Genomic DNA, 23,909 nt, shown 5'->3' with positions numbered 1-23,909 from the left:
TTCCAGCCCTCCCTGCCAAGGCGTTAGACATGTGGGTGCAGTCATCCATCCTCGACCTTCCAGACTAGGCAATTCACTAGCTAAATTCTGCTGAGTGATCCCAGTCAATGCCACATGATACTGAAGAATCATTGAGCTGAGCCCTGACCCACAAAATCGTGAGATGTAATAAGATGATTTTTGTTTCAAGCCACTAAGTTTTAGGGTAGTTTGTAGTGCAGTAAATAATAACTGAACAACAAATTACTTTATTTCCTTATTTGTCCAATCATATTTGCCTTGAGACTTTAAATTTGGACAATTTTGGTTGATCATTTGCTGGCCAACAAGTAAATTTCAGTTCTTCTTCTGTGTGTATCTGTACCTTGCAATTGAATAAGAGATGGTTGGGACATTGAAAGAAATGGACTGTTAATTCTGGGCCATATTTAACCTTCCTTAAGCTTTTTATTTTAGAGTGGTAACTGGTAATATGCATTGGTAATGCAGTCTCCAGTTGCAAAAAAAAAAACACTTTTGGGATTCAGGGAAGTAAATGAAATTGGTTTAAAAATATATATCAATGTATGCCAAATTTTATTTTAAGTTATGTTAGTAGCGATGTTCCTCTGGGAAGCAGTCAATATGGTAAAAGACAAAATTATACACAGGTGAAAATTTTTAGGCTCAACTTAAAAGTGACATTAACCAAAAAGTAATTAGTAAAGGAAAGGAAATGAACTTTTATTTAGGGTCTACTATGTGCTGAGTGCTTTTCGTACATCTTCTCTTTTAATCTCACTATAGGCAGTTTTTAAATGGGAAGTTAAAAATTTGCCCAAGGTCACTCAGCTGGTAAGTGGTAGGCTGGATTTGACCCACGTCTAACCGATCCAAAACCTGTGTGTTATTTCTCCACCATGGAGGCTATTTATCTAAAAGAGTGCAGGTCTCTTCAAAAGTGGCTCCCAAAGAACTTGGAAGTAGTTAACAGCAGAGCCATGCACAGCTGGTTTGTTAGCGTGTTCATTTATGAAATACACCCCAGTAATACATTTTATCAATTTTTGCTGACCTTTACATGTTGCTTATTCAGTAAGGGTCTGGGAAAAGAGTAGGAAATACACAACACCCCATAGATGTGTTTCAGCGGGTTCTATAAGTTGAAACCTAGTTCATAGAGGGAATCTTATTAAAAGCAAACACTTCCATCACTATGACCACCCCAATTTATCTCCTGCAGAATTCTGTCATAGCTCCATTTTCCTAAAGGGATACATCTACATCTACCCCATCTCATGGGGTGAGAGCATTGGGGTTGGATGATATCTTTTTATTCATTTTTTTTCCTAGTTGGGCTAAAATTCCCATCTTCCATTTGTCTGTCTGAAGTCTTCAAATACTTTAATAATAATAATAGTAATAATAATAAGCACAACTGTTCAAAAAATACAAGAGAAAAGTTGAGACTCTCAGTTTGGGCTGCGCCAGAATCCTCCTGACCCCACCCATCAGGGACAGGAAAAGTAGCCGTGGGGAAGGGGACGGAGGGAACTTTCCTAAACACATTTCATCGCTCTCTCCCAACACATACATGGTCAAACACTGCTTGGTGGGGTAACTCTTATTGTGCTTCTTATTTTCCGAAGAGTCTGTACCGTCTGGTAGTTTTAAAGCTCAGATGGTGTTGTTACCGAACCAAACTTGGATCCACTCACTCTCACGCAGTAAAGCCAAACTACTGACATTGGGTTGTGGTGAAGGAAAGTGCAGTGTTTATTTCAGGGCACAAAGCAAGGAGTTCAGGACAGCTAGTGCTCAAAACACCCGAGCTCCCCGATGGGTTTCACCAAAGCATTTTTAAAGGCCAGGTGAGGGAGGGGTGTTCCAGGGTATGCGATGGTGAGGTAACAGGGTGGTGTCACAGGGGTTAACGTTATCAATCCTTAGCTGCCAGTAGGTCTGGTCATGGTCATCAAGTAGTTAATTTCTTCCATTTGGTGGTGGTTTAAGCATCTGTAAAACAACTCAGGAAATGTGCGTCAGATACTATTCCTTCAGTACTGCTGAGAGGAGCTACAGCAGACGATGTGGGGTAGGGGGTGGGGGTCTATCCCGGGAAGGCCCCATAGGATCCTGCTCTGTTACAGTGTCAAATGATCTGGGTTTAAATCTTGGCTCTATCTCTTTTCAGCTGGGTGGGCTTCCCATCTTTTGCCTCAATTTACTCATTTGTAACTTGGACCTCCAACCAGTTGCTGTTGAGAAGTAAATGAATCCATCAATGCATGTAAGGTACTTAGAACCATGCTTGGTGACAGTAATTAGAAAGTGCTACATAAATATTAGCTGCTGATCTTATACTATCTTCCTCAAGCATTTAATTGAAAGCCAGTGGACAGGACAAAAAAATAAAGCGAAGAATTTGAAGCCATTGAGTAACTGTTGCACCAAAAATCTCAGGTACTCTGAGTTACAAGTGGTACCTATCTAGACAGAGGGCTGGGCTTATTGGTGGGAACTTCATGAACATGCTGCTTATAAGGATGTTCTTGAGGTTAATGGCCAAGGTCAGGAGACAATAATCTCTGTAACAAGTCAGAGTCATCACTGTATAATTTTGAGGACAGAGAACCAATAGCATAGATTAATGTCTCTTGACAGGGCCAAGACAGTGATTCTCTTTTTCTTCCACTGTCTAATCTCTTTGGCCAGGCAGGGGACCAAAAGGGGACCACCTTCTCTCTTGACCATTTCAAATCACTCATTCATCCAACAACCATTAATTAATTGTTGACCTACCCTGTGCCAAGTACTGCAAAGATGAGTGAGACCCCTACAGTGCAGTAGGAGAAACAAGAGGATGCATTAATTAATTCAACAATTATTTACTATCAACCATCCATCGGGTACTATGCTAGGTGCGGGGTATAGTGAACAAAACAGACAAAAGCTCCTCCCCTCGTGGAGCTGACATTCTAGGGAAGAGAAACATAATGCATGAAATAAGTATGATGTGTATAGTCTATCAGATGGTGATTAGTGCAAAGGAGATAAAGCAGGCGAGGAACTAGGGCGTGTTCCTGTAGGGTGGTGGACTGGCTGTACTTCTAATTTGAATAGTCAGGGACAACTTTACTGACAAAAATATAAGGAGGTGGGGTAACTAACCTAAGGATATGCCCAGGGCATATGGGGGCCTCGTTCCAGGCCCTGCTGAAGAACTCAATACTCCTGAGCGCAAATTCTCCGAGCTCACTCCTCCGGCCAACCCCGCCCGGCTCCAGGGGGCGGGGACGAAGCAAAGGTCCCGCCGCCCGCCCTCCTCCCTGGAGATCCCCCGCCCCGGCCCGGCCCAACCCAACCCGCGGGGCTCCTACGACTCGGCAGGCGCCGGGCGCGGGGCGCGAGGCTGCGGGGAGGTAAGTGCGGGCGGCTCGGCTCGGCTCGGCTCGGCTCGGCTCCGGATCCGGCCCTGACCTTGGGGAGCCGAGCCCGCGCGGCTCTTTCTCTAGGGGACACCCTCCCGTCTGCCCCTTAGTCCTATGGGGGTCGAATGGGTGGGCTGCCCGCAGCTGGACCGCCGGCCCCATGGCGTCCCCTCCTCGTCCGCGTTCCCAGCCCCCGTCTCTGTCCCCCCAACCCCTTTCCCATCCCCTCTCCTCCCCCTTCCCACTGCCACTTCCTTCCCTGGCTGTTGCTAGGGCAGCGGGTACCTACTGTCCTCCCCCCCACCCTTTGCGCCCTCTCCCCACTTCTTCATTCTTTGTCTTCCGGTTTCTCCTCCGGGTGCGCTAGGCTCTCCGTGGCCGGGCGCTGGGGTGCTTATGTGCGTGGAAGGAAGGCGGGGGCCGGCGTGGAATTCACTCTCTGGGGCGGACCAAGTCCCCATCCCTGGGGTACGGGATACTGGGCCCCGAGCTTGTGGAGGAGGCCAAGCCCCTCGGGAGTTCTCGGCCTGGGTGGGATGACATCACCGCTGCTCACGGGGCCTCAACGTGCGGATCCCAGACCGCTTCCCATCTGCACCTGACCGGGAAAGACCAGAGGGCGGTCTTAGAAAGGCGCTGGTCGTAGAGTGTTCAAAAAAACCTCTCATTGAGAGTCTACTCTGTTCAGAGGACCATTCAGAGGGACGGATGCCTTGGGATCGATGCCTTTAAGAGATAGACAGTCTAGTTGGAGTGGAATGAAATATTGCTGTTAGGTCAGAGAAACAGCTGAATAAATGTAGAGTAAATTAATCGTTTTCCAAAGCCACCGCCAATGAACTCTTCTCATAAAGGAAAACAGCCGGGAGAAGATGAGCCCAGGCAATTAGAGAGATCTGAGAAATGCGGCCCAAGCCCCCATCTGCTGCCCTTAGCTCGCCTGCTTTAGGAGGAAGCCTTATGGTTTTCAGAAGTGCTTTTCTTTTTGTTCTTTTTGAACCCTCAAGGGGACCAGAGGGTTCTTTATTCTTAATCAGTCTCCTGTTATCCACCCCACTTTCTAAAAGCCTTTGCTGCCTTGCCCTGACTCCTTTTTCAGTCTCATGCCTGTCTTGTGACCATCGTTTGTTTTTTATTTCAGATTTTTATTTTAGAAAGAAATGATGGAGTACCTTGTCTTTAATTTGCCTTCTTGTTATAAAAATGAAGGTACTGGGCTGTAAGCATGGGAAGATACAGAAGGATGACACCTGTTTTAATTTAATAGACTCAATTTCACTTTGTTATTTAGAAAACTAAATTCAAAATGTGCTGAGGTTGTTAGGAGATAAGTACTAACAGCGGTGTCTCATTTTCCTAGATAATGAAGAAATAACGTGTTTTACAGCCGTGGTTTTTGCTTCCACCATAACTGAAGTTTACCCTTTTGAGCACATTTTCTCACTTTATAAAACAAATTATATGTAGTCCAAATTCAAACAAACAAGCAAACAAACAAAACCTGACCGGGGAGTCGGCAGAGCAGGGTGGTCCAGGGCTCAGGCTTGGGAGGCAGGTGGACCTGGGTTGGAATCTGGGCTCAGCACCATCTCTCTACTTGACATTCAGTGCCTTCTAGTCAAAGACCTCTGGCAACACAGGTGGAGTTGAAGGGGATGGGTCATTACTGGCTGAATGAGGGAGACTTCGCTCCATGGGGAATCCTGGGCATCTCCGTAACTGAGTGCAGAAAGGAGTTAACAGAATTTGGGCTTGTCGGCGATTTGGGGGAGAGTTTAAGGAGATAGGACTTTGCTCTGGATTGGATGCTGTCAGAAAGTGGGGGAGATTCTCTGGAGTATCTTCGTAAATCTTGTCTGAAAGGAGTGAGGCTAAAACTGCGGTTGGCTGAGAACCGCAGTCACTTGTGTTTAGGGTTGGTGGGGATGGTGGGAGTGTTTGGTCATTTTTGTGGTTTGGGCAGTGTTCGTATTTTGTCTGTGGTCAGATAAGACTATGAGAGGTCTTGTTTTGGTCTTGATTTATCATGACCACAGAGTCCCCTTGCCAGTTGTCGACGTTCTGTGGTGGTGTTCCTGTTCACCAGGAAAACGCCAGGCCGGTGCCAGCAACCCCAGGGCTAGCTGATGGTACCAGGCAGGCTCTTGGATGAGCAGCAGGGCTGCTGCTTTTTTTCTTGTGATCTTGGGCAAGTTCCTTAACATCTTTGAACTTTAGTTTCCACATCTGTAAAATGTGGACAGTGCCTACTCAGGGGTTGTTGTGGAGATTAAATGAGCAAATGTGTAGAAAGGACTTAGCCCAGTACCTGGCACACAGCAGGTACACGATATACAGTTGCCCCCCCGCCCTTTTAGTGGATTTCGATGTTCAGGTCTCTTTCCTAGAACTGTTCATGCAGAGGCCCAGTGATCAACTAGAGCTGCTCCAGAGAAGAATCCTGAATTGGGTATTAGGAAGAAGCGGGTCCTGTGCAGCTCAAAGATGTGATCATTCCATCACTCTGAATCAGTCTTGAGGATGGACACGAGTGATTGTAGTATCTTCTTATGCTATCATTACCTTGGCAACTATTTTTACGACTGTTTGTTTACGAGTGTTTGTTTTACTCTTTGTTCCCAGGAGCCAGTGGTCCCAGTTGGCCATGTGCTCTTCTGACTTTGTGTTGTTGTCTTGCTTTCTTGGTCTCTTCCTCTTATGTCTTTTGTCCAGGAGTCTCATTCGAGCTTGTATATCCTTACCACCTTCACTTTGGCTCTCTGAGTTCTAATCTGCTTCGAGCTGGGACGCCACATAGGCAGACAAGTAGGAACTGTTTGCTGATGGAATTTTTCAGGCCCCAAATGAGAGAGCCCAGGATCTTCGGTACAGCTGTGAAGTGTAGTGGGGTTTTAGGCCATGCGCGTTTTGAGCTTGGTCTCTCATGAGGCCATTTTCGTCTACTTCCAGGTTGGAGCATTTTGGAAATTTGAATCTGAAGTCTAACTTCTAGTTGAGACATTATTGTGCTTGTCTGTGCCAGGCAACTTGGGTTCTAGGTCCTTTGGTGGGCCCTGGACATATTATTTAATCTTTCCTGGCTGGACAGTTACTTTAGAAGTTTGAGAATCAGACAACAGCTTATTGGCTCCCAATGCCACATGATAAACTGTATTGTATTAAATTTCTAGCATATATTGTACTTCGGCTCATCTCTCTATTCTGTTGAAAGATCCTAGGAATAAAGGAAAAAAACAATAGAAAATGGGCTAAGGACACAAACAGTTAAGAAAAAGACTTTAAACAAAAGGTGCTTGACTTCACTTGTATTAAAATAACATGACTTAAAACTATACTGAGGGACTTCCCTGGGTGGCACAGTGGTTAAGAATCTGCCTGCCAGTGCAGGGGACATGGGTTCAAGCCCTGGTCCGGGAAGATCCCACATGCTGTGAAGCAGCTAAGCCCGTGCTCCACAACTACTGAGCCTGCGCTCTAGAGCCCGTGAGCCACAACTACTGAGCCCACGCACCACAGCTACTGAGCCCGCTCGCCACAACTACTGAAGCCCGTGTGCCTAGAGCCCATGCTCCGCAACAAGAGAAGCCACCACAACGAGATGCCCGCGCACTGCAACGAAGAGTAGCCCCCACTCGCCGCAACTAGAGAGAGCCCACGCACAGCAACGAAGACCCAATGCAGCCAAAGATAAATAATTAATTAAAAAAGAAAACAAAAGATATTGGCAACTGATCTACACGACCCCACCAAAAAACCAAAAAAACAGAAAACTACACTGAGATACCAGTTCTCACCTATGAGACTGAAAAAAAAAATACAAAAGGTTGATACCATACTCTGTTGCTGAGACTGATACTTTCATACCTTATTGGTGAGACTGCAAGATGGTACAACCTGTAAATTATAGATACATTTACCCATTGGTCTAGCAATCCCTCTTCTAGAAATCTCCCTTCAGATACTCTTGCCCATGTAGGAAGAAGACATACATTCAGGAGTATTTAGTGTGGCATTTTTATAATAATAAAAATTTAGAAATTACCCAAGTGATCAGCAGTACTGGACAGGTTATAAGCAATGGTACATCCATGTGAAGGGGTACTATGAAGCTGTATTATGCAGAAGGTTCTAACCATGGAAAGATCTCCAGGATATATTGCCACATGACAGAAAGTAAGATGCAGAAAAGTGTGTACACTCCTTTTTACTTGTATTTGTATAAAGAAACATGAAGGTGATATACCTGAAGGGGAGAGGGGTGAAAAGGTAGATGGGACCTGGGTAGGAATGGAATTTCTCAGTGTATATCTTTTTCCATAGTTTAGATATTAGAGCCATGTAAAGGTACTGTGTATTCAAACATAGTAATTAAAAAAAAAAAGCCTCTAACTTTACCTTCACAAGGAGAATATTCTGAGTTCCTTTTCTGAATAAGCCTGATTCTTATAAAAACCTCCAAAGCAATAGCCACTTCCATGAACTCTTTTTAAAGCAGCCTACATGTCAAGAGGCCGTATTTGATGCTAGATTGAAAAAGAAAACTAAAAATTAATTTAGGAGTTCCCTTTCCTCATTCTCTAATCTCTCTGGGGAGGATTGGTGTCTTTACTAAGGCTTTGTTGCCCATAGCAGATGGGTTTGGGTTTTGTTATTTTATTATTTTTTAACGGCAAGCCTGATTTGCCTTCTTCAGAAACCTGTTTAATCTGAAGGCAAGTTAGTGAACTCCCTTCCAGGTAGTCCCAGGAAAGAATAAAAACCACAAAAATGGAGATCCTGATAACCATGGTGAACTGAGGCAGGTTCTGCTGTGGCTCTTCTCTTGGACAAGCAGGGTAAAATCCCCCAGGTCGTTGGGGAGACCTTATTTTGTTAAAAGTTCTTTCCTTGTGTTTGACAAAATAAACCTTACACCTTATCCTAGATGCACTCTTCAGCAGTTACTGTCTTACTGTCCCCAGCAGTCTGCTTCCTTCTGGATCCCTCTCTTGGTAGCTGGTGTCTCCATCTCATCAGCCGACCCAGGCCTGAGCTAGCTGCAGGCCAAGCTGGGGAGTCTCCTCTCTTTCATCAGCACCCTCACATCCAACCAGACTTCTGGGGAAACCACCAAACCAGCATCTTTTCTACCCTTACACTACCGACATAGTTCAGCATCACTGTGTGTTGTCTAATTGTTCCCTTCCAGCTGGTTTCCTATTTTGCTTCCAGAAGATCTTTCTAAGTGACCGCTCTGATCACGCTGCTCCCTATATAACCCCTCGAGTGGCTCCTGCTGCCCTGGTCCCCCAGAGGAGGCATAGGCCTTCAGGACCAGGACTGAGGCCTCTTCATCCTTATCCTTTGTGCTTCCCCTCTCTAGAACCTGGCAGTCCAGTGCGGGAACCAGTCCCAGAGCTTGCAAAGCAACTCTCGGTCTGTCAAAGAATTGGTGATGGGCATATCTACACAAAACCATGTCTCCTGGACATCATGACCTTGCTGGTCCCAAATCTTGCCTTGTATACCGATTGAATAAATATTTTGATAAATGAATAAATGAGTGCTCTGATACAAGAACAGGGTTAGTTGGCTATACAATAATATAAGAAAAGGTACTTTAGAGAAGAACTAGTGATAGTAAAACAATTTTTTTATGCCCTTGAGAAGATTCATGGTAAAGAAAAGTGGGTTGAACTAGTTAACATCTAAGATTATCTCAGCTCTTAAATTCTATGATTTTGTTATCTATATGACTGCCAGACACCAGGGTACAAATATAAATAAAACACAGTTCTTGTTCATTAGACATTTTAACCGTTGACTATGGATAGTTTTAAAAAAATCTTTCAATTCGTGCTTTTTTTGAGTAATAATGATTATGTGTGTGCACACATGTATATATTCATATGCATATGTACAGCTATGAGCAGTTTATATATTGTGAATTGTTTATAACCTTTGCCCATGTATCTACTACAGCATTTTTAAAACTTGATGTGGTTTGTAAAGGTTTTTTGTATATGTTAAATACTCTGGTTCTTTGTTTTATAAGTATTTTCTCAGTTTGCCATTTGTCTTCCTAAAGGCCTTTCTCATCCTACAGTTGTACAGATATTTGTTTGTATTTTTTTCTAGTACCTTTATGGTTTCATTTTTCCTTAAAAACACTCTAATCCATTGAGGATTTGCTCTTGTGTATGGCATGAGTTAGGGATCTGACTTTATTTTTTTCCAGATGTTTAGCCAGTTGTTCTAACACCATTTATTGAATAGTATATACATCTTCCACTGAATATAGTACTTTTATATCTTCCAACATGTCTCTTTTTTTTTCCCTCCGGCTGAAGAGTGACTGGGCTTTCAAATCTGGGGTTAAAAGTAATAGCTAGTCACTTCCCATTTATGAACAAGGGGACATCACACAGTGTAGAGAAAAAACACATTTGACCCTTCAAAGAAGTGGTCATAAGTAAGATACAAATTGGGGTAGTCAGTATGCTGTTCAACAGATATTCCCAGGTCTCTGCCTTCCAAATACTTGGTAGGATTGTATTTCCTGACCATCGTGGTTGGCTGAGGCCATCTGCCTAGTTCTGGCAAATTGTGAGTGGACGTGACGTGTGTCAGTTTTGGGCCAGAGCATTTAATTGCTGGTGTGAGGCTTTTCAGAACTCTCTTTCCCGTTGGCTGATGACATGATATTCAGGATGGCGGCTGCCCCTTCAGCCTGGATCCCTGAATGACTACGAGGAGCAAAGCCTTCCTGTCCTCCCGTATTGGACGTGTAGTGTGAGCACTAAATAAACCTTACTGGTTATAAGCCACCGAGATTTGGAGGCATAACCTAGCCTGTCCTGATTTATATACATATTCTCTTTCAGTATTTCAATTTGATTTTTTAGACATCAACGGAACTCAAACTAGAGGCTTCTCTAAGGAGAAGGTATTCTTTTCATGTATACTGATTGATACTAGGGAGAAATAAGGTAATTTTAGAAAAAAGTCACGAAATAACAACTTCCTATATATATTTGTTTTCAGGTAATCTGGAGCTCTCAAAATGTTTGCCAAAGCAACAAGGAATTTTCTTAGAGAAGTTGATGCTGGAGGTCACCTGATCGCTGTATCAAACTTGAATGACTCTGATAAATTACAACTTCTAAGTCTGGTGACCAAAAAAAAGAGATTGTGGTGCTGGCAGAGACCCAAGTACCAGTTTTTATCTGTCACCCTGGGAGATGTACTCACAGAAGACCAGTTGCTGAGTCCAGGTATGTTTCTTTGGTTATATTCTGCAACTAGTTCCAGAACAGGAGATGATTCTTCTTTTAGACACATGTTGTCTTGAGTGATTCTAAGGTGATACCTTATAAGCAATTCTCCTGTTTCTTTGCCTGCTGTTTTAAAAACGTATCCTTTTGTAAAATGAGAAAATTCTGCAGGCCTGACATGAAAAGGTATAGCTTAATATTTGAGAAATAATATTGCAGTTTTGGTATAAAAGTACAACATGCTCATTTGTAGGTGTTGTGGCCCCTCAGCATAAGTGGGCTGGTTCTACCTCCCCAAATTTGGTTTGGTATTGAGGTTGATGATGCCATGTACACATCAGGAGGGTGTGAAAAGTTTTATTACTCACAAAATGAAGCTTTTCTGGGGACAGCATGGCAGGTTCCCAAGCCTGGTCCAAAAATAGCTAGAGAGAAGGAGGGGCTAAGAGATGGGCTCAGTTTCTCTAGTGAATAGGAGGTGTGGTGAGGGTTCTGCATGTAGGCTGGGGCTTACAAGGTTTCAATTTCCTGCCGGTGCCAATGGAGGGAGCACCTGGGGTTTCTTACCCTATTGCCCAGATGTGTAACAGAAAGGAAAGAGGGGCTGGTGGGCTTGAAACATTAAACATCAAAAATGGGGGGGTTTGACTCATTATTACAGAGGAGTATTTATAAAATATAGAAAGGCAAGAAAACAAATCAACAAAAATTCCTCCATCAAGTGTTAATTCCCATTAACACTTGGATTGTATCTTTTCTTTCTCTGCATCTAATTTTTTAAAAACAAAATTGGAAACATACTACATGTAATTTTTATATACTCCTCATTTATTTTTTATTTAACCTTATGTGTTTTCCTTCATGGGTTTAAATATTTCTTAGTACTGTTTTCAACAGTGTGTATGCACCCTAATTTGCTTAACCAGTCCAATTTACTGCTTCATAAATAAGGCTGCAATGAATATTGTTATCTGAATTTTTGTTGTTGTTTTTGTTTTTCCTTTAAGCAATTGCTTTAGCATAGATTCTTTTTTTAATTAAAATTTTGTTTCTTATTTTTTTTTAACGTCTTTATTGGAATATAATTGCTTTACAATGTTGTGTTAGTTTCTGTTGTATAACAAAGGGAATCAGCTATATGTATACATATATCCCCATATCCCCTCCCTCTTGGCGTCTCCCTCCCACCCTCCCTATCCCACCCCCCATCCCACCCCTATAGGTGGTCACAAAGCACCAAGCTGATCTCCCTTTGCTATGCAGCTGCTTCCCACTAGCTATCTATTTTACATTTGGTAGTGTATATATGTCCATACCACTCTCTCACTTCGTCCCAGCTTACCCTTCCCCCTCCCCATGTCCTCAAGTCCATTCTCTAGGTCTGTGTCTTTATTCCTGTCCTGCCTCTAGGTTCATCAGAACCTTTTTTTTTTTTTTTTAGATTCCATATATATGTGTTAGCATACGGTATTTGTTTTTCTCTTTCTGACTTCACTCTGTATGACAGACTCTAGGTCTGTCCACCTCACTACAAATAACTCCATTTCATTTCTTTTTATGGCCGAATAATATTCCATTGTATATATGTGCTGCATCTTCTTTATCCATTCATCTGTCAATGGACACTTAGGTTGCTTCCATGTCCCGGCTATTGTAAATAGTGCTTCAGTGAACATTGTGGTACATGTCTCTTTTTGAATTATGGTTTTCTCGGTATATGCCCAGGAGTGGGATTGCTGGGTCATATGGTAGTTCTATTTTTAGTTTTGTGAGGAACTTCCATACTGTTCTCCATAGTGGCTGTATCAATTTACATTCCCACCAACAGTGCAAGAGGGTTCCCTTTTCTCCACACCCTCTCCAGCATTTATTGTTTGTAGATTTTAATTTTTTTTAGATTGGGAGTGTTTTATTTTTATTATTTATTTATTTATTTATTTATGGCTGTGTTGGGTCTTCATTGCTGTGCGCGGGCTTTTCTCTAGTTGCGGCGAGGGGAGGCTACTCTTCGTTGCGGTGCGTGGGCTGCTCATTGCGGTGGCTTCTCTTTTTGCGGAGTACAGGCTCTAGGCACATGGGCTTCAGTAGTTGTGGCACGTGGGCTCAGTAGTTGTGGCTCTAGGGCTCTAGAGCACAGGCTCAGTAGTTGTGGCGTGTGGGCTTAGTTGCTCCGTGGCATGTGGGATCTTCCTGGACGAGGGCTCTAACCCGTGTTGCCTGCATTGGCAGGCGGATTTTTAACCACTTTGCCACCAGGGAAGTTCCGTGTTTGTAGATTTTTTGATGATGGCCATTCTGACTGGTGTGAGGTGATACCTCATTGTGGTTTTGATTTGCGTTTCTCTAATGATTAGTGATGTTGAGCATCCTTTCATGTGTTTGTTGGCAATCTGTATATCTTCTTTGGAGAAATGTCTCTTTAGGTCTTCTGCCCATTTTTGGATTGGGTTGTTTGTTTTTTTTGATATTGAGCTGCATGAGCTGCTTGTGTATTTTGGAGATTAATCCTTTGTACGTTGCTTCATTTGCAAATATTTTCTCCCATTCTGAGGGTTGTCTTTTCATCTTGTTTATGTTTCCCTTTGTTGTGCAAGAGCTTTTAAGTTTCATTCTGTCCCATTTGTTTATTTTTGTTTTTATTTCCATTTCTCTAGGAGGTGGGTCAAAAAGGATCTTGCTGTGATTTATGTCATAGAGTGTTCTGCCTATGTTTTCCTCTAAGAGTTTGATAGTGTCTGGCCTTACATTTAGGTCTTTTAATCCATTTTGAGTTTATTTTTGTGTACGGTGTTAGGGAGTGTTCTAATTTCATTCTTTTACATGTAGCTGTCCAGTTTTCCCAGCACCAGTTATTGAAGAGGCTGTCTTTTATCCGTTGTATACTCTTGCCTCCTTTGTCAAAGGTAAGGTGACCATATGTGCCTGGGTTTATCTCTGGGCTTTCTATACTGTTCCATTGATCTATATTTCTGTTTTTGTGCCAGAACCATACTCTCTTGATTACTGTAGCTCTGTACTATACTCTGAAGTCAGGGAGCCTGATTCCTCCAGCTCCATTTTTCTTTCTCAAGATTTCTTTGGCTATTTGGGGTCTTTTGGTTTCCATACAAATCATAAAACTTTTTGTTCTAGTTCTGTGAGAAATGCCATTGGTAGCTTGATAGGGATTGCATTAAATCTGTAGATTGCTTTGGGTAGTATAGTCATTTTCACAATGTTGATTCTTCCAATCCAAGAACATGGTATATCTCTCCATCTGTTGGTATCATCTTTCATTTCTTTCATCAGTGTCTAATAGTTTTCTGCATACAGGTCTTTTGTCTCCGTAGGTAGTTTTATCCCTAGGTATTTTATTCTTTTTGTTGCAATAGTAAATGGGAGTGTTTTCTTAATTTCACTTTTAGATTTTTCATCATTACTTTATAGGAATGCAAGAGATTTCTGTGCATTAATTTTGTATCCTACTACTTTACCAAATTCATTGATTAGGTCTAGTAGTTTTCTGGTGGCATCTTTAGGATTCTGTATGTATAGTATCATGTCATCAGCCAACAGTGACAGTTTTACTTCTTCTTTTCCAATTTGTATTCCTTTTATTTCTTTTTCTTCTCTGATTGCCGTGGCTAGCACTTCCAAAACTCTGTTGCATAATAGTGGTGAGAGTGGACATCCTTGTCTTGTTCCTGATCTTAGAGGAAATGGTTTCAGTTTTTCACCGTTGAGAATGATGTTTGCTGTGGGTTTGTCGTATATGGCCTTTATTATGTTGAGGTAGGTTCCCTCTATGCCCACTTTCTGGAGAATTTTTATCATAAATGGGTGTTGAATTTTGTCATAACCTTTTTCTGCATCTATTGAGATGATCATATGGTTTTTCTTCTTCAATTTGTTGATACGGTATATCACATTGATTGATTTGCGTATATGAAGAATCCTTGCATCCCTGGATAAATCCCACTTGATCATAGTGTATGGTCCTTTTAATGTGTTGTTGGATTCTGTTTGCTAGTATTTTGTTGAGGATTTTTGAATCTATATTCATCAGTGATATTGGTCTATAATTTTCTTTTTTTGTAGTATCTTTGTCTGGTTTTGGTATCAGGTTGATGGTGGCCTCATAGAATGAGTTTGGGAGTTTTCCTTTGTCTGCAATTTTTTGGAAGAGTTTGAGAAGGATGGGTATTAGCTCGCCTCTAAATGTTTGATAGAATTCACCTGTCAAGCCATCTAGGTCTGGACTTTTGTTTGTTGGAAGATTTTTAATCACAGTTCAATTTCTTTTTTTTTAAAAATCTCATTCTAAATTTAATCAGTAGGAAAAATACGCAATAACAAAGATATTTTTTTCTTCTTATCTTTTTTTCCCCACAACTCACACACACACAGTGTATTTTATTTCTACAAGAGATAAATAAACTGACACCAAGCATTGTAAATGGATGACCACAACAAAAGCAACAATGATTGCAATTACCAAACACAAAACACACTCATACTATGTCATAATATGGACATTCAGTCCAGTAATCCTCCACTGTAACAGCTCCTTTACTTTGCAGTGAAAATTGATTTGTGTATTTTTTGCCTCTGAGTCCTTGTGGGATTTTTTTTTTTTAATTCAAACAGAAAGTCACAAAAATTATAATCATCCTCATTAGTTCACTCAGTCCCATGTAATTAATTTTTTTTTTCATCTTGATCTTTTGTTAGCACTTTTATGAATTCATCAGTTTTCCATTAGAGTTCTGAAAATGCTTATTCATTCAGTTCAGCAGTATAGTCAGTTACCAGAAGCCTGTACTTGTCAGAGTCTTTTCCATGAATTCCTTGAAGATGAAACCCTTTTATAGGAACATTTTTCCGAAAGCATCAGAGTACACCCAGAACTGTCTGTAAATGACAAAAGACTTAAAAATGACCACAGTTAAAGATTTGATGAAAGTTCATAATAATGCAGTTGACAAGGAAATTTAGTTATTTCTGAGATATATATTTTAAAGTAATAACTAGAATTATGATTTATAACATTATACCAGATTATATAAGATTTTTAGAAACTTCATGTAATGTCCGAAACATTGATATTAACATATTTGCATACAAATAACCCAAAGAAAGTTTAGTATTAGTTGTTTTTTGTTTGTTTGTTTGTTGTTTTATACTGCAGGTTTTTATTAGTCATCAATTTTATACCCATCAGTGTATACACGACAATCCCAATCGCTCAATTCAGCACACCACCATCACCACCCCACCACGGTCTTCCCCCCTTGGTGTCCATACGTTTGTTCTCTACATCTGTGTCTCAACTTCTGCCCTGCAAACCGGTTCATCTGTACCATTTTTCTAGGTTCCACATACATGCGTTAATATAAGATATTTGTTTTTCTCTTTCTGATTACTTCACTCTGTATGGCAGTCTCTAGATCCATCCATGTCTCAACAAATGACTCAATTTCGTTCCTTTTTATGGCTGAGTAATATTCCATTGTATATATGTACCACATCTTCTTTATCTATTCGTCTGTTGATGGGCATTTAAGTTGCTTCCATGACCTGGTTATTGTAAATAGTGCTGCAGTGAACATTGGGGTGCATGTATATTTTTGAACTATGGTTTTCTCTGGGTATATGCCCAGTAGTGGGATTGCTGGATCATATGGTAATTCTATTTTTAGTTTTTTAAGGAACCTCCATAGTGTTCTACATAGTGGGTGTATCAATTTACATTCCCACCAACAGTGCAAGAGGGTTCCCTTTTCTCCACACCCTCTCCAGCATTTGTTTTTTATAGATTTTCTGATGATGCCCATTGTAACTGGTGTGAGGTGACACCTCCTTGTAGTTTTGATTTGCGTTTCTCTAATAATTAGTGATGTTGAGCAGCTTTTCCTGTGCTTCTTGGCCATCTGTATGTCTTCTTTGGAGAAATGTCTATTTAGGTCTTCCACCCATTTTTGGATTGGGTTGTTTGTTTCTTTAAAATTGAGCTGCATGAGCTGTTTATATATTTTGGAGATTAATCCTTTGTCCGTTGATTCGTTTGCGAATATTTTCTCCCATTCTGAGGGTTGTCTTTTCGTCTTGTTTATGGTTTCCTTTGCTGTGCAAAAGCTTTGAAGGTTCATTAGGTCCCATTTGTTTATTTTGTTTTTATTTCCATTACTCTAGGAGGTGGATCAAAAAAGATCTTGCTGTGATTTATGTCAAACAGTGTTCTTCCTATGTTTTGCTCTTAAGATTTTTATAGTGCCCCGTCTTACATTTAGGTCTCGAATCCACTTTGAGTTTATTTTTGTGTATGGTGTTAGGGAGTGTTCTAATTTCATTCTTTTACATGTAGCTGTCCAATTTTCCCAGCACCACTTATTGAAGAGACTGTCTTTTCTCCATTGTATATCTTTGCCTCCTTTGTCATAGATTAGTTGACCATAGGTGCGTGGGTTTATCTCTGGGCTTTCTGTCTTGTTCCATTGATCTGTGTTTCTGTTTTTGTGCCAGTACCATATTGTCTTTTTTATTTATTTATTTATTTATTTATTTATTTATTTATTTATTTATTTATTTATTTATTTATTTATTTATTTATTTATTTATTTATTTATTTATTTATTTTGGCTGTGTTGGGTCTTCGTTTCTGTGCGAGGGATTTCTCCGGTTGCGGAGAGCGGTGGCCACTCTTCATCGCGGTGCGCGGGCCTCTCACTGTCGCGGCCTCTCCCGTTGCGGAGCACAGGCTCCAGACACGCAGGCTCAGTAGTTGTGGCTCACGGGCCTAGCCGCTCCATGGCATGTGGGATCTTCCCAGACCAGGGCTCGAACCCATGTCCCCTGCATTGGCAGGCGGACTCCCAACCACTGTGCCACCAGGGAAGCCCCATATTGTCTTGATTACTGTAGCTTTGTACTATAGTCTGAAGTCAGGGAGTCTGATTCCTCCAGCTCTGTTTTTTTCCCTCAAGACTGCTTTGGCTATTCGGGGTCTTTTGTGTCTCCACAAAAATTTTGAGATGATTTATTCTAGTTCCGTAAAAAATGCTGTTGGTAATTTGATAGGGGTTGCATTGAATCTGTAGATTGCTTTGGGTAGTATAGTCATTTACACAATACTGATTCTTCCAATCCAAGAACATGGTATATCTCTCCATCTGTTGGTATCATCTTTCATTTCTTTTATCAGTGTCTTATAGTTTTCTGCATACAGGTCTTTTGTTTCCCTAGGTAAGTTTATTCCTAGGTATTTTATTCTTTTTGTTGCAGTGGTAAATGGGAGTGTTTCCATAATTTCTTTTTCAGATTTTTCATCATTAGTGTACAGGAATGCAAGAGATTTCTGTGCATTTATTTTGTATCCTGCAACTTTACCAAATTCATTGATTAGGTCTGGTAGTTTTATGGTGGCATCTTTAGGATCCTCTATGTATAGTATCATGTCATCTGCCAACAATGACAGTTTTGCTTCTTCTTTTCCAATTTGTATTCCTTTTATTTCTTTTCCTTCTCTGAGTGCTGTGGCTAGGTCTTCCAAATCTATGTGGAATAATAGTGGTGAGAGTGGACATCCTTGTCTTTTTCATGATCTTAGAGGAAATGCTTTCAGTTTTTCACCATTAAGAATGATGTTTGCTGTGGGTTTGTCATATGTGGCCTTTATTATGTTGAGGTAGGTTCCGTCTATGCCCATTTTCTGGAGAATTTTTATCATAAATGGGTGTTGAATTTTGTCATAACCTTTTTCTGCATGTATTGAGATGATCATATTTTTTTCTCCTTCAATTTGTTAATATGGTGTATCACATTGATTGATTTGCGTATATTGAAGAATCCTTGCATCCCTGGGATAAATCCCACTTGATCATGGTGTATGATCCTTTTAATGTGTTGTTGGATTCTGTTTGCTAGTATTTTGTTGAGGATTTTTGCATCTATATTCATCAGTGATATTGGCCTGTAATTTTCTTTTTTTGTAGTATCTTTGTCTGGTTTTGGTATCAGGTTGATGGTGGCCTCATAGAATGAGTTTGGGAGTGTTCCTTCCTCTGCAATTTTTTGGAAGAGTTTGAGAAGGATAAGTGTTAGCTCTTCTCTAAATGTTTGATAGAATTCACCTGTGAAGCCATCTGGTCCTGGACTTTTGTTTGTTGGAATATTTTTAATCACAGTTTCCATTTTATTACTTGTGATTGGTCTGTTCATATTTTCTATTTCTTCCTGGTTCAGTCTTGGAAGGTTATACCTTTCTAAGAATTTGTCCATTTCTTCCAGGTTGTCCATTTTATTGGCATAGAGTTGCTTGTAGTAGTCTCTTAGGATGCTTTGTATTTTTGCGGTGTCTGTTGTAACTTCTCCTTTTTCATTTCTAATTTTATTGATTTGAGTCCTCTCCCTCTTTTTCTTGATGAGTCTGGCTAATGGTTTATCAATTTTGTTTATGTTCTCAAAAAACCAGCTTTTAGTTTTATTGATCTTTGCTATTGTTTTCTTTGTTTGTATTTCAATTATTTCTGCTCTGATCTTTATGATTTCTTTCCGTCTGCTAACTTTGCATTTTGTTTCTTCTTCTTTCTCTAGTTCCTTTAGGTGTAAGGTTAGACTGTTTATTTGAGATTTTTCTTGTTTTTTGAGGTAGGCTTGTATAGCTATAAACTTCCCTTTCAGAACTGCTTTTGCTGCATCCCATAGGTTTTGGATCGTCGTGTTTTCATTGTCATTTGCCTCTAAGTATTTTTTGATTTCCTCTTTGATTTCTTCAGTGATCTCTTGGTTATTTAGTAACGTATTGTTTAGCCTCCATGTGTTTGTGTTGTTTTCATTTTTTTCCCTGTAATTGATTTCTTATCTCTTGGTCGGAAAAGATGCTTGATATGATTTCAGTTTTCTTACATTTACTGAGGCTTGATGTGTGACCCAAGGTATGATCTATCCTGGAGAATGTTCCGTGCACACTTGAGAAGAAAGTATAATCTGCTGTTTTTGGTTTGAATGTTCTATAAATATCAATTAAATCTATGTGGTCTATTTTGTCATTTAAAGCTTTTGTTTCCTTATTAATTTTCTCCTTGGATGATCTGTCCATTGGTGTAAGTGAGGTGTTAAAGTCCCCCACTATTATTGTGTTACTGTCGATTTCCTCTTTTATAGCTGTTAGCAGTTGCCTTGTGTATTGAGGTGCTCCTATGTTGAGTGCATATCTAGTTATAATTGTTATGTCTTCTTCTTGGATTGATCCTTTGATCATTATGTAGTGTTCTTCCTTGTCTGTTGTAACATTCTTTATGTTAAAGTCTATCTTATCTGATATGAGTATTGCCACTCCAGCTTTCTTTTGATTTCCATTTGCATGGAATATCTTTTTCCATCCCCTCACTTTCAGTCTGTATGTGTCCCTAGGTCTGAAGTGGGGCTCTTGTAGGCAGCATATATCTGGGTCTTGTTTTTGTATCCATTCAGCAAGTCTGTGTCTTTTGGTTGGAGCATTTAATCCATTGACATTTAAGGCAATTATCAATATGCATGTTCCTCTTACCATTTTGTTAATTGTTTTGGGTTTGTTACTGTATGTCTTTTTCTTCTCTTGTGTTTCCTGCCTAGAGAAGTTCCTTTAGCATTTGTTGTAAAGCTGGGTTGGTGGTGCTGAATTCTCTTAGCTTTTGCTTGTCTATAAAGGTTTTAATTTCTCCACTGAATGTGAATGAGATCATTGCTGTGTAATCTTGGTTGTAGGTTTTTCCCTTTCATCAGTTGAAATATGTCCTGCCACTCCCTTCTGGCTTGCAGAGTTTCTGCTGAAAGATCAGATGTTAACCTTATGGGGATTTCCTTGTATTTTATTTGTTGCTTTTCCCATGCTGCTTTAAATATTTTTTCTTTGAATTTAATTTTTGATAGTTTGATTAATACATGTCTTGCCCTGTTTCTCCTTTGATCTATCCTGTATGGGGCTCTCTGCACTTCCTGAACTTGACTATTTCCTTTCCCACGTTAGGGAAGTTTTCAAGTATAATCTCTTCAAATATTTTCTCAGTCCCTTTCTTTTTCTCTTCTTTTTCTGGGACCCCTGTAATTCGAAACTTGGTGCGTTTCATGTTGTCCCAGCAGTCTCTGAGGCTGTCCTCCGTTCTTTTCATTCTTTTCATTCTTTTTTCTTTATTCTGCTCTGAGGCAGTTATTTCCACTATTTTTTGTTCCAGGTCACTTATCCGTTCTTCTGCCTCAGTTATTCTGCTATTGATTCCTTCTGGAGTATTTTTAATTTCATTTATTGTGTTGTTCATCACTGTTTGTTTGCTCTTTAGTTCTTCTCGGTCTTTGTTAAACGTTTCTTTTATCTTTTACATTCTATTTCCAAGATTTTGGATCATATTTACTAACATTACTCTGAATTCTTTTTCAGGTAGACTGCGTAGTTCCTCTTCATTTGTTTTGTCTGGTGGGTTTTTACCTTGCTCCTTTATCTGCTGCATATTTCTCTGTTTTCTCATTTTGTTTAACTTACTGTGCTTGGGGTCTCCTTTTCGTAGGCTGCAGGTTTGTAGTTCCCGTTGTTTTTGCTGTCTGCCCCCACAGGGTGAGGTTGGTTCAGTGGCTTGTGTAGGCTTCCTGGTGCAGGGGAGTGGTGCCTGTGTTCTGGTGGGTGGGGCTGGATCTTGTCCTTCTGGTGGGCAGGGCTGCATCCAGTGGTGTGTTTTGGAGTGTCTGTGAATTTAGTATGACTTCAGGCAGCCTCTCTGCTAATGGGTGGGGTTGTGTTCCTGTCTTGCTGGTTGTTTGGCATGGGGCATCCAGCACTGGAGCTTGCTGGCTGTTGGGTGAGCTGGGTCTTAGTGTTGAGATGGAGATCTCTGGGAGAGCTCTTGCCGATTGATATTACGTGTGGCCAGGAGGTTTCTGGTGGTCCAGTGTCCTGGACTTGGCCCTCCCACCTTGGAGGCTCAGGCCCAACATCCGGCTGGAGCACCAAGACCCTGTTAGCCACACAGCTCAGAAGAAAAGGAAGAAAGAAAAACAAAAACAAAAACAAAAAAACATACAGAATCCTAGGACAAATGATAAAAGCAAACCTATACAGACAAAATCACACAAAGAAGCATATACATACACACTCACAAAAAGAGAACAAGGAGAAAAAATATATATAAAAAGAAAAGGAAGAGAGCAACCAAACCAATAAATAAATCCACCAATGATAATAAGCACTAAATAGTAAACTAAGATAAACATAAAACCAAAAACAAATCAGATGCAGAGAGCAAACCCCAAGTGTAGGGTTTCTCCCAAAGTGCACTGCCTCAGTTTTGGGAATATTCGTTTCTATTCAGGTATTCTTCAGATGCAGTGTTTATCAAGTTGATTGTGGGGATTTAATGTGCTGCTCCTGAGTCTGCATGGAGAAATTTCCCTTTCTCTGTTCTCACAGCTCCTGGGGTTCAGCGTTGGTTTTGGCCCTGCCTCTGTGTGTAGGTCACCCTCAGGAGTCTGTTACTCACCCTTACAGAAGTGGATTAAAGCAGCAGCTGATTAGGGCTCTCTTGCTCACTCAGGCTGGAGGAGGGGGGCGTTTGGTAGTTATAATTGGAATGCGAGGTGAGCCTGAGGTGGCAGAGGCCGGCATGACGTTGCAACAGCCTGAGGCGCGCCGTGTGTTCTTCCGGGGAAGTTGTCCCTGGATCATGGGACCCTGGCAGTGGCGGGCTGCACAGGCTCCTGGGGGGTGTAGATAGTGACCTGCGCTTGCACACAGAATTCTTGGTGGCAGCGGCAGCAGCGTTAGCAGTTTATGCCCGTCTCTGGGGTACAAGCTGATAGTCGGGGCTTGCGCCTGTCTCTGGAGCTCTTTCAGGCGGTGCTCTGCCTTCTGTGGGCACACTGGGAAGGGATCCCCTCTCCTCACGCATCCCAAAACAAAGGTCTTGCCTCTCTGGCAGGTCCAGGCTTTTTCCTGGATTCCCTCCCGGCTAGCTGTGGCGCACTAGCCCCCTTCAGGCTGTCTTCACGCAGCCAACCCCAGTCCTCTCCCTGGGGTCTGACCTCCAAAGCCCGAGCCTCAGCTCCCAGCCCCCACCTGCCCTGGTGGGTAAGCAGACAAGCCTCTCAGGCTGGTGGGTGCTGGTCGGCACCAATCCTCTGTGCGGGAATCTCTCCGCTTTGCCCTCCGCACCCCTATTGCTGTGCTCTGCTCTGTGGCTCCGAAAGTTCCCCTGCCCAGCACTCGTCCCTGCCAGTGAAGGGGCTCCCTAGTGTGTGGAAACTTTTCATCCTTCACATCTCCCTTCCAGAGGTGCGGGTCGTGTCCCTATTCTTTTGTCTCCGTTTTTCCTTTTTTTCTTTTGCCCTACCCAGGTACTTGGGGATTTTCTTGCCTTTTGGGAAGTCTGAGGTCTTCTGCCAGTGCTCAGTAGGTGTTCTGTAGGAGTTGTTCTACATGTAGATGTATTTTTGATGTATTTGTGGGGAGGAAGGTGATCTCCATGTCTTACTCCTCTGACATCTTGAAAGTCTCCCTTTTTTCTTATTGAGATATAGTTGATTCACAATATTATATTAGTTTCAGGTGTACAATATAGTGATGCAAAATTTTTATAGATTATACTCCATTTATAGTTATTAGATAATATTGGCTATATTCCCTGTGCTGTGTATTATATTCGTATAGCTTATTTACTTTATACATAGCAGTTTGTACTTCTTAATCCTCTACCTCCATCTTACCCCTCCCCCACTTCCCTCTCCCCTTTGGTAACCACTAGTTTGTTCTCTATATCTGTGAGTCTGTTTCTTTTTTATTCTGTTCACTAGTTTGTTTTATTTTTTAGATTGTACATGTTAGTGATAACATACAGTGTTTGTCTTTCTCTGATTTATTTCACTTGGCATAATACCCTCCAAGTCCATCCATGTTGTTGCAAATGGCAAAATTTCATTCTTTTCTGTGGCTGTGTAGTATTCCATTGTGTGTGTGTGTGTGTGTGTGTGTATACCACATCTTCCTTATCCATTCTTCTGTTGATGGACACCTAGGTTGCTTCCATATCTTGGTGATTGTAAATAATGCTGCTATGAACATTAGGTTGGCATAGATTCTTAAAGATAGAATTACTGGACCAGAGGTTGGGAACTTTTCCAAGACTTTTGGTACTTATTCCTACACTACTTTTTGGAACATGGTGATATATGAAAGCACCATCAGCTCTTAATTATTGGACTAGATGATGTTTGAGTCTTCTTTCAGCCCTAAAGTTCTCTAATT

At 41.2% G+C, this 23,909-nt stretch overlaps 1 protein-coding gene across 2 annotated transcripts in view; it reads left to right on the top strand.

Moving 5' to 3' along the window:
* The first annotated feature begins 3,322 nt into the window (after window positions 1-3,322).
* The window catches only part of GSDME (gasdermin E), a 76,486-nt gene continuing 55,899 nt past the window's right edge, over window positions 3,323-23,909 (top strand). For both annotated transcript variants that reach the window (XM_068550011.1, XM_068550010.1), the window contains exons 1-2: window positions 3,323-3,401; window positions 10,434-10,663. In XM_068550011.1, coding sequence (XP_068406112.1) covers window positions 10,453-10,663 — 211 coding nt within the window. In that variant the 5' untranslated portion in view covers window positions 3,323-3,401; window positions 10,434-10,452. The remainder of the gene's footprint in view (window positions 3,402-10,433; window positions 10,664-23,909) is intronic.

The sequence above is a fragment of the Eschrichtius robustus genome, chromosome 8 (assembly GCF_028021215.1).
Source record: "Eschrichtius robustus isolate mEscRob2 chromosome 8, mEscRob2.pri, whole genome shotgun sequence".
In the NCBI taxonomy this organism is placed as follows: Eukaryota; Metazoa; Chordata; class Mammalia; order Artiodactyla; family Eschrichtiidae; genus Eschrichtius; species Eschrichtius robustus.
Note: the sequence above shows the minus strand (reverse complement) of the source record. Positions and strands in the feature narration are given on the sequence as shown.